This window comes from Macaca thibetana, chromosome 14, assembly GCF_024542745.1.
Source record: "Macaca thibetana thibetana isolate TM-01 chromosome 14, ASM2454274v1, whole genome shotgun sequence".
NCBI lineage: Eukaryota > Metazoa > Chordata > Mammalia > Primates > Cercopithecidae > Macaca > Macaca thibetana.
Window position 1 is genome coordinate 37,051,596 of NC_065591.1, and position 16,778 is coordinate 37,068,373.

At 33.8% G+C, this 16,778-nt stretch overlaps 1 protein-coding gene across 5 annotated transcripts in view; it reads right to left on the reverse strand.

Moving 5' to 3' along the window:
- The window catches only part of METTL15 (methyltransferase like 15), a 236,223-nt gene that overhangs the window by 156,848 nt on the left and 62,597 nt on the right, over positions 1-16,778 (reverse strand). The window contains exon 1 of one of the 5 annotated variants that reach the window (XM_050755430.1): positions 10,918-13,323. The exons of the other annotated variants lie outside the window; for them this stretch is intronic. Coding sequence (XP_050611387.1) covers positions 10,918-11,046 — 129 coding nt within the window. The 5' untranslated portion in view covers positions 11,047-13,323. Of the gene's footprint in view, positions 1-10,917; positions 13,324-16,778 lie in introns of those variants that run through there. 5 annotated transcript variants of the gene reach the window in all.

A 16,778-nucleotide genomic window follows, 5' to 3' on the forward strand; every position in this document is an offset into this window, starting at 1 on the left:
TATGCAGCCCATAAACATATGAAAACATGCTCATCATGACTGGTCATTAGAGTAATGCAAATCAAAACCACAACAAGATACCATCTCACTCCAGTTAGAATGGCGATCATTAAACAGTCAGGAAACAGATACTGGAGAGCATGTGGAGAAACAGAAATACTTTTACACTGCTGGTGAGAGTGTAAATGAGTTCAACCATTGTGGAAGACAGTATGGCGATTCCTCAAGGATCTAGAACTAGAAATACCATTTGACCCAGCAATCTCGTTACTGGGTATATACCAAAGGATTATAAATCATTCTACTATAAAGACATATGCACATGTATGTTTACTGCAGCACTATTCACAGTAGCAAAGGCTGGAACCAACCCAAATGTCCATCAATGATAGACTGGATAAAGAAAATGGGGCACATATACACTATGGAATACTATGTAGCCTTAAAAAAAATGATGATTTTATGTACTCTGCAGAGATATGGATGAAGTTGGAAACCATCATTCTCAGCAAACTAACATAGGAACAGAAAACCAAACACCACATGTTCTCACTCATAAGTGGGAGTTGAACAATGAGAATACATTGACACAGGGAGGGGAACATCACACACAGGAGTCTGTCAAGGGGTGGCGGACTAGGGGAGGGATAGCATTAGGAGAAATACCTATTGTAGATGACGGGTTGATGAGTACAGCAAACCACCATGGTACGTATATACTTATGTAACAAATCTGCATGTTCTGCACATGTACCCCAGAACTTAAAATCCAAAAAAATAATAATAATAATAAATAATAAATGTGTTATTTTTAGTATTAGTAAATATTACTTAAAACTGATTGTGACTCATTGATATCCCTGTGTACATATGTATAGAGACCATATGTTTTATAATCAACTATTCATTCCTCTGGGCATAAATATTTTTCTTTACTATTTATCTTGACTTTTGGTTATTTTCTAGCTTCATAGGACAAAGAGGAAAGGACAGAAAACAAATTTGCATCAATCAATATTATTACCTCCCAGTAGCTACTGTCAGAGTTGAGAAGTAGAAAACTAAACCTAGCAAAAAACCTGAAAGTTTTAATGTGCGTGTACATTTCATTTATTCATGTTTTTACTTTCTTTCCCAACAAAAACTGAAAATAAACTGATAACAAACACTTAATAGCAGTTGTCAGAGTTCATTTTTCTTACTTAAGTCCGAGAGTCTACCAGTTGAAAACCTAAAAAAATTAAAATACCAGTACCAGAGGACTGGGGAAATTGGTATTCCAAATATACTATTCATTTGTATTTCTTATAAAAATCACCTTGTTCCCACCTCACTTTTTGTCATCTCAGAAAACAAGACTACTAAGAAATTGCATACTAATTCTCTAATAGGGAAGATAAATACAAAGAAAGGGTTGCCACGGTTTGTTAAGTATGTTTCTGATAAACACCAGCATCCTTAAACGACAGATGTTTCAGGCCCTCCTTAGTTCTAGTCCTTATTTAAAAATAGTTCTCAGTGACTAGACCAAGCAAGTCAAAAGGGAAGGAAAAGCAGACAACTAATCACAGTTTTAGATTACTTTTCAAAAAGTAATAAATAAAAACAGACTATATTTTAGACAGCTCTAGGTTCATAACAAAATTGGTCAGATTATTTTTAATTCACTTTTTCTGAATCCAGGATTGTACAAAGATTAAGGTGATAGCAGTGATACCAGAGAGAAAACATTTTAAAATGTTTGTTATATAAAATTATAAAAACACTCAATTTGAAAAGGATGCATAGGAGCCAAGGGTTCATTGGCTCATTCATTCACTCAACAACAAAACATAATTTGTACTCTTACAGAACATTATGGTCTACCATAGTACGCAGACAAGAAAATACAGATTCCTAGTTTAACAACTGAGTATGATTATAGCTTTGTTAACTGAAAAGTAGAAGATATGGGTGAGGAGATAATAAAGATCCCAACTCTAGACCATTTGAGTTTCTTGGGGGTACTTAATATCATCATTCATCAAGTAAATTCAAATTAATACCAATGACATACCATACACCAGAAAGGATAACATTAAAAACATTGTCAATGCTAAGTAGTATTGCATATGTGAAACAACTGGAACTCTCATACGCTGCTGATACAAATGTAAAGAGATTTAACCACTTCATAACACTACTTGGCTCTATTTTCTAAAGTGAATCAATAATTCTACTGTTAGCTATATGCTCCTGGAAAATGAGTGCCTATGACCACCCAATAAATACATATGAAGATGTTCATATGAGCTTTAATCATAATAAACAAAACTAGAAAATATCCACAAGCCCATCAACAGGAGAATGGACAAATAAATTGCTGTATAGCCATATGATAGATTACTGCAATTTTTAAAAAGAATGAACTACTAATCCTATCAACAACATAGATGACTATCACAAACATGTTGAATGCAGAAAGCCAGCCATAAATTAGTTTATGATTTCACGAGAATGAAATTCAAAACCAAGGAAAAGAAAGTGACAGAGTAAGAAAAGTAATTACGTTTGAGGTAGCCTTTCCGAGTGAGAGATGTTACATATCTTCATTTGGGTAGTAATTATAAGTGGTTATTCATTTGTAAAAATTCATAGAATGGTACACTTAAAATGTCTGTATTTGTACACATGCATTCTAGACTTCCCTTAATAAAAAATGTATAGAAAAAATAATGCATAATGAAAAATTGACAGAGGGTAAATATAATATGTATTTAAGCCATACAAATAGGAGGAAAAACATAAGATTATAGATTTCAACCCACATTGATCAGTGATGATATTAAATGCAACTGAACTAAAAACTCTAATTAACATATTTCCAGATTAGATTCAAAATACATACACAAACCCATGTGTACATGCAGGTGTGTGCATTCTCTCTCTCTTTAAATCAGAGAGGGAAAAGGTTTTCTTTTATCATGAATTGGGTAAAAATAACAGATTACAGATAGTATAAAAACAAAGTGCAAGAAATACAACTGAGTATCAATCATTATGTTCTGGAATACAGAAAGTCTACGCGAGTTTGAAAACAATTTGTACTTTTTGTTTTCTTGATGATGTCAAAAAAATCATCAAATTGGTTCATAAAAATGAGAATTTCTGAAACACCCATATATGAAACCTATAAGGAAAATTTACACATAAATCTTTTTAAACTGGGTAAAGTATTTGCAACGAATATGGTTTGAAAGTATTGATGTAAATAATGTTAAGTTTTTATTCAAAACAATAAAAAGATTAACACTTAAATTTTCAAAAATGGGACTGTCCAAAAGTAACACACACAGACGAATGAATAAATGTTATACTTCACATATACTAAGGGAACGCACATTAAAATGTAAAAATAGTGTTCTTGACCAAAAAAAACCAGAGTATTAATATCTGGCCTTGTAGGGAAAGAGTAATGATAATACTAATATAATGTCAACTGGTAGATATTTTCTGGAGGGCAATTTAGCAACATATATCAAACACAATAAAATGTACGTTACTTTTGGTGCACCTCAAATAATTAATCCCAGTGAAATAATTACATGAGTTAATAATTTTGATTGCAACATTATAGATAATACCCAAAATGGAGACAAAATAAATTTGTAATAGCAGTGAATTTTTGAAAAACTGATATATTTTTATGGCAGAGTATTCTCCAGTAAACAAGTTTTGCTTACTTATGTTTACTAATATAAAAATGTTAATGATATACTGCCACCTAAAAGAATGCTGGTTTATGAGCAGTAAATGTGTGTATGTGTATGGGTATTCATAATGGTATATTCCTGAACAGAAAACCACGCTGCCTGTAAACTTCTCAGTAGAATGGGCAGGCAAATGATAACTCATGCAAATCAGGCAGCCACTCATCAAAGCACTTCTAACTGCCATGGAAAGTAAAAAGAAGGTAACTTGGGTTAAATATTCCTTCTTTTCCTGAGATAAAAAGTGTTTTAGTCCCAATCAAATCAGCAACGTAATAATATAATAAGAGTAATAGTCTTTGATTATACATATGTCTTCAATTTTGTCCCATACCCTTACAATAAACTCATGAAGGCTTATTAAACTTTTGTTTTTAATCCATCTATCTATCTATCCATCCACTCAGTTATCTGAAGTAACTAGAACTATTGACGTCTCTTCAGGATTTCACATTAAATGCTCCTGCTTAGGACCCAAAAAAACTCTAGGAGATCTAACTTCCAATAGACTCCAACATTTTCATTATATCAGATGAGGAAACCAATGCCAAAAGAATCATGAAAATTAATAAATTAAATGTAGAAAACATTCAACATCAAATACTTTCCTAATTCGTTTCATCATGTAATAGAACTTCCCAATCCCCAGAGTTCTGTATTCTGATTTTCACAATAAAATCACTTTTTCTTACCTAATCCATACAACTTAAATGTTGGGCCTACATTGCCATATTTCATATTAAATACAGCTTTTTACATGCATAGAAAACATTTTACTTGAAGTCTTCACACAACCTAAAACACTGTCTCAAATGAAACATCTGCTTTGCCAGCAAATGTTTCAAATTTGAAGACATTTGTTTCAATCATCTTTGGAGAAACCAACATTTTTCTTGATTTCAGGCCAAGTACTTTTTAAAAAATCTAACTCTACTAAATCTTTTCATTTGTAAGCCTTATTCACTGATGGAAATCTGTATTCACAATGAGATGTCAGATGCTAATTCCTTCTTTCAAAAACATATATTGCATTTTACTTTTTAACACAAACTTTACGTATGTTCAAACTCCAAATACATATATATATATTCTTTCACACACTGTCAGTGTTTATTTATAAAAGTACTTACCAAATATCTTAAATTAACAATGTGGAACATTAAGAAACTACTACAATGGGAATTCAGCTTTTATTCATACAGAACGACATGTCCTTCTAGTATATCCATCTAAGAATTACTATATTTATAAAAGAAAGGCAAAAAGTTTATCAACTTATGCCTTCTCAATTTTGAAAATATTATTGAAAAGTTGAGACTTTTGATGTCCACTATCCAGCAATTCCACTTTGACAATAACAGGTAGTATTTATCAAGTGTGTATTTCATGCCAGGCAGTTCTCTAAGTTGTTATTTCACATGGATGTTTTCTTTTTTACAAGAACCATACACAGTAATATCATAATTCCATTTTACATGTAAGGCAACTAAATCTCATAGGCTAAGGTCAACTGTTAAAGGTCAGATAGGTAATAACTGACAGATTAGCCAAGTCCACTTGGCTACAAAGACCACACATAATACTGTCTCCTGAGACTGCATACCATATGATGCAATAATATACAATCAATAAAAATTAATAGTGTAGAGGAGTGAATTGTAGTGATAGGAAATACTTATTAGGTACCAGGTGCTATTCTAACATTTCCTAATATTAACTGATTTAACCCTTATTAATCTCCTGTACTAATTTTATAGATGAGGAAACTGGTACACAGAGGAGTAGAGTAACATGCCCAAGGGCATAGCTAGTAAAAATCGTAAGGCAAGGATTTTGACTCAGACACTATGGTTCCAGAGTCAGGCTTTTAATGACTGTGTTAGAGAAAAAGACATTTAAAACTTTTGCTAAATACAACAAAATACAAGCAGCGTGACTGTAATTCTGTAAGGAAAGAAAAACTATATAAACACAAGCAGCACCTTGGAAAGATACAAGCCAAGAGATTAACAGTTTAACAGCAGGATTACAGGAGAAATTTTTTTTGTCTTCTTCAAGTCTATCTGTATTTTTTAAATTTTCTAAAATTAATATATTTCTTTTGAAATACCAAAATACAAATTTTTAATTTAGTTTTAAAAAATCTATGATTTCCTTCCACCATTGACATTATTCTAGCTTTTATTACTTTTTATTCATTAACTGATCTTATGTTCAGTCTTCTTTCCTCTTTCTAAACTCTTATTAATATTAAATTGACCTCCCTACAGCAAAATGTACAACTTTGATTATAGTATCATCTCATCATCTAAAAAATTATATATCTATACATATATAGATATTTATATATATATTTGCACATTTATTTTCTCTCTCTCACAACAATATATGAGATTCTTGAGGGCACGAATTTGTCTTGTGTATCAAGAGCAGAGCAGAATTACAGTGATCTAAGAAAATGATAGTAGTGGACAAGATTAGGGCAATGGCAGCAAACAAGAGCTAAATGTATTTTAGACAATTGTAGATATAAGTTCAACAGGGATTGGTGATTTAATAGGAGAAGGAGTAAGAAAGAAGTTTGAAGGTGATACTCAGATTTTTGACTCTGGCAAATTATGTGCTCATACCATTTACTGAGATATGAGGAGATGCGGGTTTAAGAAAGTTAATAAGTTGTTTGGGCAATTTTTAACTGATGCCTGTAAGAATTCCAAAGAAAATCTTCAATACATAGAAAGATGTATGGTTTTACAGTTCAAAATAGAGATTTTTTTTTTTTTTTTTTTTTTTTTTTTTTTTTTTTTTTTTTTGAGACGGAGTCTCGCTTTGCAGCCTGTAGCTCAGGCTGGAGTCTTGCTCTGTCGCCCGTCGCCCAGGCTGGAGTGCAGTGGCACAATCTCGGCTCACTGCAAGCTCTGCCTCCTGGGTTCACGCCATTCTTCTGTCTCAGTCTCCCGAGTAGGTGGGACTACAGGTGCCCGCCACCACGCCCGGCTAATTTTTTCGTATTTTTAGTAGAGATGGGATTTCACCGTGTTCGCCAGGATGGTCTCGCTCTCCTGACCTCGTGATCTGCCCAGCTCGGCCTCCTAAAGTGCTGAGATTACAGGCGTGAGTCACTGCGCCCGGCCCAAAACAGAGATCTTAAAAAAATATGTCTGGAATTAATATTTGAGTCCCTACTTCATGCTGTATACATTATAATAAATTTGAAATAGTGCTGCATATTGCAGTAAATTCCAAATAGGATCGGTATTTAAAGGTAAAAATAAAACAATGTGGTATTAGATAAATCTTGGTTATAATAAAATGTAGTGGGAAAACCTTGCTAACTATGATTCAAAATCAAGAAGCAATGAAACAAAAACAATCCTTCTTAAGTATAAATAAGTATCCACGAGTCCACACTGATATAAATAAAAGATTGGACAAATAAATAAATGGAGAAGAGACAATTGCCTGTGTAGAAAAATTCCAAATAAATTATGTAGATACTCCACCCGCAATGAGGGCAGCATAACTCCCTACTCCTTAAGTATGCACTGTGCTTAGTGACTTCCTCCCAAAGAGTACAGCATGGCAAAAGGAAAAAATGAGTAACTTTACAATGCAGAAATCTGTAAACACAGCCAGGTGATGGAGGTTAACATCAACAATGATAAATCATATCGATAGTACATACCCTTGACATGACATAATGAAAATGGCACTTTACCTCTGTAGTCTTCCTCCCCCAAATCCATAACTTAAGTTAACCATGAGAAAAACATCAAGCTAACTCAATAGAGAGGCATTCTACAAAATACCTGATGGTATATATCTCAAAACCATCAAGGTCTTCAAAAACAAAGTCTGAGAAACTGTCATAGCCAAGAGGAAGTGACGTGACAACTAAATGCAGTGTGATATCCTGGATGTGATCCTGAAACAGGAAAAGAACATTAGGTAAAAGCTGAGGAAATATGAGCAAAGTACAGACTTTAGTTAATGATTGTGCATCAATATTAGTTCAATAATTACAACAAATACACCATACTAATGTAAGATGTTAAATAGCAGAAAATGAGTATAGGTTATATTGTGTCTTAGTACTCTTGGGTTGCTATAACAAAATACCATAAACTGGGTGGCTTATAAGCAACAGAAATGTATTTCTCGCAGTTCTGGAAGCTGTGAAATCTAAGATCAAGACACCAGCAGATCTGATGTCCGGTGAAGGATTTTTTCCCGGTTCACAGATGGTGCCTTCTTGTTGCATCTTCACTTGGTGTAAGAGACAAACAAGCTCTCTAGGAATTCTCTTAAAGGGTACTGTTCCCCTTTATGATTGCTTCACCCTCACGTCCTAATCACCTCCCAAAGGTCCCATCTCTTAAAACCATCATACTGGAGGTAAGAATTGCAACATATAAATTTGTGAGGAACACAAATATTCAGACCATAGCCTAGGAAACTCTGTGGTATCTTTACAAGTTTTCTTCAATTCTCGAACTGCTCAAAAAAACAAAATCTACACTTAAAAATTGTGTCTCTTTTTTTAAAAAATAGATATCAAAAAAAGTTAAAATATGCTAGAGATTTTTCATCAGTTACTATCAAACCTCTTTATAAGAGTTTCGTAAGTCTTTATGATTCTTCATATTCAAATCCGTTGTCCCAATCACTCATTAATTTGTACACAGTCTCCTAAAATACCAAAGTGAAATGTGAAAGAAAGAAGAAAGGAAAACAAAAAAAAAGTAGCCAACAAAAGGAGAGATTTTCTTCTAAGCTCTCCATACTTTGCTCTTCTTTCCTTGAACAGTTTGCTGATAGCTCTGTATGCTATTTTATGTTTATTCATTTTTCAGAAATACACATAGGCCTGACATTAGAGAATAAGAATATAAAAACTTCTCGGCTCCCTCACAGGCTACTAGTACCTAACGCAATGTCTGAGACAATGAATAAACTGTTTCAATCTTTCTTTGCATCAGTCTCTTTATCTCAAAAATGAGAATTTAATATGTACTGGGCGACTGTGAGGACACAATGTAAAACAGAATGTAAGGCAGTTAGTACAGTGCTAAAACAGGGTTAATAAATAGAAGCTATTAGGAACAATAACAAGGTAGAATATAGGAATGGAGTAAAGAAAATTAGCAATCTCTAAAGCAATAAAAAAGTAAAAAGTTAATAATAGTGAGCTTTAATTATCAAATTAGCAACCTGAGCTACAGCTGTTGTGATGCTTTTAAAGCTAAGTTGCCCTATCTTAAATAAAAACATAGTGACTCTATTAATGAAATTTCATTCAGTAAACTAATCATCCCTAGAATAATACAAGCTACCAGAAAATAGGAAAAAGGGAACTGATCTATTTATCTTCTCTTTACAGATCAGCTCCAGTTCATTTAAATGGAATTTATGCTAAAATTGTGCTAAAATTTTTGAACCCATATTAAGAAAAAAAAATCACATAATCCTGAATCAGAAATATTAATTTATTTGATTATGGTAGAAGTAAAATTAAGAAAACATGGCCAGGTACGGTGGCTAACACCTGTAATCCCAACACTTTGGAAGGCTGAGACAAGAGAATTGTTTGAGCCCAAAAGTTTGAGGCCAGCCTAGGCAACGTAGTGGAACCCCATCTCTTCAAAAAAAAAAAATTTCAAGAAATTTAGCTGGGCATGGTGGCACATGCCTGTAGTCCCAGCTACTGAAGAGGCTGAAGCAGGAGGATCGCCTAAGCCCAGGAGACTGCGGTTGTGGTGAGCCACAACTGTGTCACTGTACTCCAGTCTGGGTGATACAGGTTATACCCTGTCCCTAAAAAAAAGAAAAAAAAAAGAGAGAGAGAGAGAGAGGAAAACAAAGATTTGAAAATTTTTAAAAATATATAAATCTCAAATTATGAAGGTATCAAAGAAGTAAACAATCAAGAATATGAGGTTTTCTCTTAGGAACCCTATAACATCACTATATTTAGCATTGCTCAAATGATGCTAGTTTGCTAATGATAAAAATGTGTTAAACCAAAATGTCATCTAAAACGTTTTGAAAACTGTTCATTCTCATTACTGAAAAACTGAGATTAAAATAAAGTCAAAATTACCTACAATTAAGACAAATTGTTTTATCTCACTTTCCAGTTATGTTTTTAAAAAATTATTTAAGAACATTTGGCAAACCTTTTCATATATATCCTCTCTTGTGAGCCTCACTACAACCTAATGTGATGGGTAATATTGCCTCCATCATGGAAATAAGAAACAAAGGCTCTAAAAAGCCAGATCACTTACCTAGTGCCGCACTACAAGTCACAAAGAATCAAGACTGATTAGAGGTCACTTGATCTCAAGTTCAGTGTTCTCTGCATGATATTTCAACTACCATTCACGATTTCTTTATCTTTCTCTCATTTTATTAATATCCACTCCCAAAACTCCACTTAAGCTTAAAGAAATATAAAAAGGTATAAATTCCCAAGAATAAAGATGAGAGATGCCAACAAGTGCTCAAAGATGGAACAGAACATAAGTGGAAACCTAACAGTCCAAGGGAGCTGAAGTAGTGGCCAGCTTCTCCAGAAGACTGGAGAAGAGATGAGATAACAAAAGCAGTAATGGTTGGAATTCTGTGTAAGGATTAGTTTTGTCAGAGGTGTTTGAACCAGAGCGACTCCATCTTGAATAGGAGCTGGGTACAATAAGGCTGAAACACAGGAGATTAGGCATTTTAAGTCACAGGATGAGACAGGAGGTCAGCACAAGATACAGGTCACAAAGACATTGCTGATAAAACAGGTTGCAATAAAGTTGGCAAAAACCGACCAAAACCAAGATAGCGATGAAAATGACCTCTGGTCCTCCTCAGCGCTCATTATACACAATTTATAATGCATTTGAATGCTAAAAGACACTCTCACTAGTGCCATGACAGTTTACAAATGCCATGGCAATGTCAGGAAGTTACCCTATATGGTCTAAAAAGGAGATGAACCCTCAGCTCTAGTAACTGCCCACCTCTTGCCCAGAAAACTCATGAATAACACACCCCTAGTTTAGCATATACTCAAGAAATAGCTGTTTAAGTATTATTAGTCAAGCAGTCCAAGCTGTTGCTCTGCCTATGGAGTAGCCATTCTTTTATTCTTTTACTTTCTTACACTTTATGGACTCACCCCAAATTGTTTTTGCACAAGGTCCAAGAACCCTCTCTTGGGGTCTGGATTGAGACCCCTTTCTGGTAACAGTTTCATCCCCAACCTCTTCCTCTCCTCATGCTGCTTCCTAAGAGACAAGAAATTCATGATCTGGAGAAACCAACCAGGAAAACCTAGGTTTTAGGTTACCAGGCACAGCAGAGATCAGAGAAAATGAAATGAGAGCTATCAAGTGCAAGTCCCCATCCTATGCTCTGTGATCACAGGGACCGTCCTCAACTTGGCTCTGAGCAGCCTATTGCTACCTTCTGGTGAGAGATTAGAGAATTCTCTGGAAAATCTGATCAGCAGAAGAGAAAAGACCTACAGTCAATAAAATTTAGAATCTCCCAAACAAAGTAACCAGTTGTCAGCCTAGTCACTCAGTAGAGAAGCCCAACAAGACCCACATCCTACCCCCACACCAGAGCATACTTACTCAACCACTCACTCAACCAGGGTTATCAGAGTAGAAGAAAATCATTAGTAAATAAGCAAATACAAATTTTGCTTGTGTTCAGGCTTTAGGAAAAATTTTCAAAATCACTTTATTTAAAATAACAATACTCTGCTGCAAAAGTAAGAGAATAGAATTATTCTTATCTAGTAGGAGTTTGCATTGGGTTTTCAAAACCGAGTGTTTTGTGAAAGAAAGGCTTATATTAACTTTGAATTATTTATATTATTCACATAGCCATAGATTTATGATTAATACAGTTATCTAAATAAGGCTTCACAACTCTGGTAAATAGCTCAAGAAATTGGAGTGTTTACTACGTGTTTCTTATGTTAAAAACAAGTTTTAATGTTAAAAAAATAGTGTTCATCATTCAAAAAAATGACTAAGGAATTTCAAAAACAAAACAGAAATCACCTCCTGTGATTCCACAGCCAGTAATTTTGGTACATCATCTTTTAGATCTATAGATCCAGATCAACATTTTAATGTTTGTTTTCTTCTATATCAACTTGCTTTTAATTTCTAATATAATTTTTTAAATAATATATATTATAGAAACATGAAAGTAGTAAAAATCTTCAAATTATAGTATCAGCTTTAAATCGAAAGCTTTCAAATATTTGAAAAACCAAGATAAAAAATATCTGGAGAATCTTTATTGTGTGAAGTTGTCAAAGCACTTATAAAATAGCAGCCACGGCTCCTGAATTTGTCCACTAATAACCATATCTAGTTTTTGAATACAGAATTCAGATTTCTCTGTCAAATCTATTCCCTTCTCACAATAGTAATGATGATTGCTTTATTTAAACTTTCACCACCATTTACCTACATTAATTAAACAAACATTTTAATCAGTTTTATCTATCAGTCTCTCTCCATTTTGGTCTAATCGTCACTTTACCTTGTGAAACATCATCTTAGCATCTTATGGCCATGTCTCTCTTCTGTTTCAAAACCTTTAGTGATCTCCTGTTGCCTACAGGTTAAAGTCCAAATTCCTACTGTGGCCCAAAGGTCATTCTAATCTGGCCCTGACCTGCCTCCAGTCATTTGCTTCCATCTTCTGTCTTACACTCTGGCTTCCCTGAATTGCCCTCTGATTTCAGTACCAGCATCTTCCCACCTGCTGTTTTATCTGTTGCAATGTCTTCTCCATATAAATTTTAAAATGGTGTGATAAATACCATTTCATGGTGTGGAATGCACTAACATTCCACAAATATGTTATATATTATATAATTCAGGTACATGAGAACATGGGTAATATTTGTACTACAGTTTTTAAAATTTGTATTTTAAAATTCTGTATTTTAAAATTTCTCTTTAACAAAAGGCATCACTTAAACTACTGATTCTGTTTGCTCTAAAAGAACAAGAATGAATACAAGATTATGTTCATTACTTACTCAATATGATCTATTTAAGAAAGAGTTCTGATCTTCATAGGTTTTTTTTATTTCTCAATTGCAGTAGTAATTGCTTACTTGCTAACAAAATTAGTTTACATATGCTTGTCTATCATTCTACACTGGACTGTGAGCTTCCTCAAGGACGAGGATGAGAGGATGAGGGTGACAATGTCTTATTTTTTCTTTTAAATATCCATGCCTGAACATAGAAGTGTTCAATAAATAGGGACAAAGACAAAGAGGGCTTAATACAGGATGGGAGGGAAGAAAACCAGAGGAAGAGAAAGAAAAACAAAGTAAAAAACTGATGTCAGTATAGGAATCTTTCCCTAAACGTATATAAAAATAATGAATTACAGATTTTAAATAATCTTCATTTCAATCTTCTAATTTTAATTCTTTAAAAAAAAATGGACTGGTACATTCCTGTCTTTTAGAATATAAAAAGGTTTTATAAAATCAACGCAATTTTTGTTCACTGTTTCAAAGGCTAAATATTAAACCAAGGAAAGAACCTTAAAAAAAAGTTAACTTATGTTGGATAAAATAAAATCTAAGAAGCAGATGATAAAGTTGATAAGGTGTTGATTATAGGATTTTGTCATTACAGTATAAATTTATATATCTTTTCATATCTAGTATCAAAATACCCTCCATATACAGGTGAATCTCTTACTATGGGATTCTGTGATAGGAAGTGCTACTCCATCTCATCTTATGTAAGCCCAGGGACTAAATGATCCATTAGGCTGTCATTCCTTAGCATCAAATGATTTACACTTACATAATTAGATGTTACCAACTGGAAAACTGAATCCTGGAGGGCTGCTACGACTCAGGGACAGTTAAAAAATTATCTGCATAGAGATAAAAGTACTATGGTTGTAACAGTGTTGAGAATTCAGCAGCAACAGATTGAAAATCGAGTAGAGCTGAATCAGTGACAGATTCCCATGGTGGACTATTTGGTGGTATGACCCTGGTTGTGTTTGTCACTGCTCAGCTTTCTTTGATTTCTGCTCATTTTCAGAGCCTGGTTCTCCCATGTTCTTGCTGACTCTGAGAGCTGCCCAACTTACTTCAATAAATTCCTTTTCTGCATAAGACAGCCAGAGTCAGTTTCTTGGTTACAGCCAAGAGTTGGAACTCATAGTCGCACAAAATATACCCATCCCAACTCCCACTATAATAATTAGCCACATTCATTTGTTTAAATAAGCAAAGATCACTCAAAGTTCCTGAAAGCTCCATTATTTAATGACTGCGTCTATCAATACCAAACTTCCTAATTCAGAAGGACAAACAAAAGAACAAAAGAATAACAAATATAATCAAAAGGTTAGGTCAAAAGTGCCGGGTATAGAAAGAAGAGATGAAATATGCATTTTCATTTTCAGTATTTTATTTATTTATTTATTTGTTTATTTCGAGATGGAGTCTCACTCTGTCACACAGGCTAGAGTGCACTGGCGTGATCTTGACTCAATGCAGCTTCCGACTCCCAGGTTCAAGTGATTCTCCTGCCACAGGCTCCCGAGTAGCTGGGACTACAGGCATGCACTACCATGCTTGGCTAATTTTTGGCTTTTTGATAGAAACAGTTTTCACCACGTTGGCCAGGCGGGTCTTGAATTCCTGACCTCAGGTGATCCGCCTGCCTCAGCCTCCCAAAGTGCTGAAGTTACAGGCAAGAGCCACTGTGCCTGGCCAGTTTCAGTACTTTTTCACTGTGAAGTCCCAGCCTAAGATTTCAGAACCACTTAAAAGTAATTTAATAAAACATCACAAGTGAATTTTGAACCAGAATCTAAGTTCTCTAGAATTGAGAATTTAAACTATACATTATAGCTCATAATATCAAAAATGAGGATGATAACCAAGAAGAAAGCTAAAAAGATATAAAACAGGATAGGAAATTTGTATTCTGTACCTCACTTTACTTTTACCATGATGTTTCTTGTGTATTTACGTTGCTTCCCAGACTAACCAAATGAAACCATAAATTCACATTATCTTTGAAAACACAGAAACTAATCCTACATCATATCCAAGCACTAATTGCAGAGACTTAGATAATCAGCATAAAGACTAGTGTTTGTACAAGGAGGGAAAAGAAAAAATGCAGATTAGTTAAATATACCACCAGACTCAGAAAACGCTGAGTTTACAATACAATCTATCAAAATTCTAGTGTCATTTTTTTCACAGAAATGAAAAATGCAAATGAATTTACATATGTAACCACAAAAGACCCTGAATAGCCAAAGCAATCTTGAGCAAAAATAACAAAGCTGGAAGAATCACATTCACAGATTTCAAATATATTAGAAAGCCATTGTAATCAGAACAGTATGGTACTGGCAATAAAAACAGACACATCAACCAATGGAACAGAATAGAAAGTCCAGAAACAAACCCATGCATTTGAGACAAAGGTGCCAAGACCACACAATGGGGAAAAGACAGTCTCCTCAACAAATGGTGCTGGAAAAACTGGGTATCTTCATACAGAAGAATAAAAGTGGGTCTTTATCTGAGACTATATGCAAAAATCAAGTCAAAATCTGAAGACTTAAATATATTATCAGAAAATATAAAAACTATTAGAAGAAAACATATGGGAAAAGCTCCATTACATTGATCCAAGCAATTTTGTTGATACAACCCTGAATCATAGGCAACAAAAGCAAAAACAGACAAATGGAATTGTATCAAACGAAAATGTTTTTACACAGCAAAGGAAATAATTAGTTGTAAAGAAACAACCCAGGATGAGAGAAAATATTTGCAAACCATACACATCTAATAAGGAGTTAACATCCAAAATATATAAGAAACTCAAAAAACTCAATAGCAAGAAAACAAGTAAATCAATTAAAAAATGGGCAAAGAATATGAACAGATATTTCTCAGAAGAAAACATATAAATGGCTAACGAGTTCATGAAAAAAGCTCAATGTCATTAATCATTAGGGATATGCAAATTACAGTGAGATATCACCTTGTAACTGTCAGAACGGCTATTAACAAAAAGATTAAAAATAACACAAGTGTTTTCAAGGATGTGGAAATAATAATTCTTGCCCTTTGTTGGTGGGAAGGTAAATTAATACAACCATTATGAAAAACCATATGTATTCCTCAAAAAACTAAAAATAAACTACTATATGGCCTAGCAATCCACTTCTAGATGATACAAGATAACTGAAATCAATATATCACAGAGATACTTGCATTCCCGTGTTCATTGAAGCTTTATCCACAATAGCCAAGATATGGAATTAACCTAAATGTCTACCAACGGATAAATGCATAAAGAAAATGTAGTACATACACATAATGGAAAAATATTCAGCCTTTTAAAAAGAAGAAAATTTTGTCATTTGTTACAACTTGGAATGAACCCAGAGGACATTATGCTAAGTGAAATTAGCCAGGTACTGCATTATTCCACTTATAGGTAGAATCTAAAAACACGTAACTCATAGAGTTAAAGAGTAGAACAGTGGTTACCAGAGGCTTGGGGAGGAGGGAAGAAATGCGGAGTTGTTGCTCCAAGGGTACAAAGTTTCAGTAAGACAGGAGGAGTAAGTCTCTGAGAACTACTGCATAGTAGGATGACTAAGTTAATAATAACGTATATTTCAGAATAGCTAAGAGAGTTAATTTCGAATGTCTTACCATAAAAAATAAGTGACATGCTAATTGGCTTGATTTAATCATTCCGTATTGTACATATGCAGCAAAACATTACACTGTACTCCATAAATACATATTATTATAATTGGTCAATTAGAAATAACACTTTTTTAAAAATTGAGATAATTATAAACTAATTTTCTAAAGTGAAAGAAAATCATGTATGGTTAAATATGGGGGAAAACCTATAAATTATGGCACGATGTCAGTTTCACCCACTTTCAAGCAGAAACATACATATTCCTTTTAAATAAATACATTCTATAGTA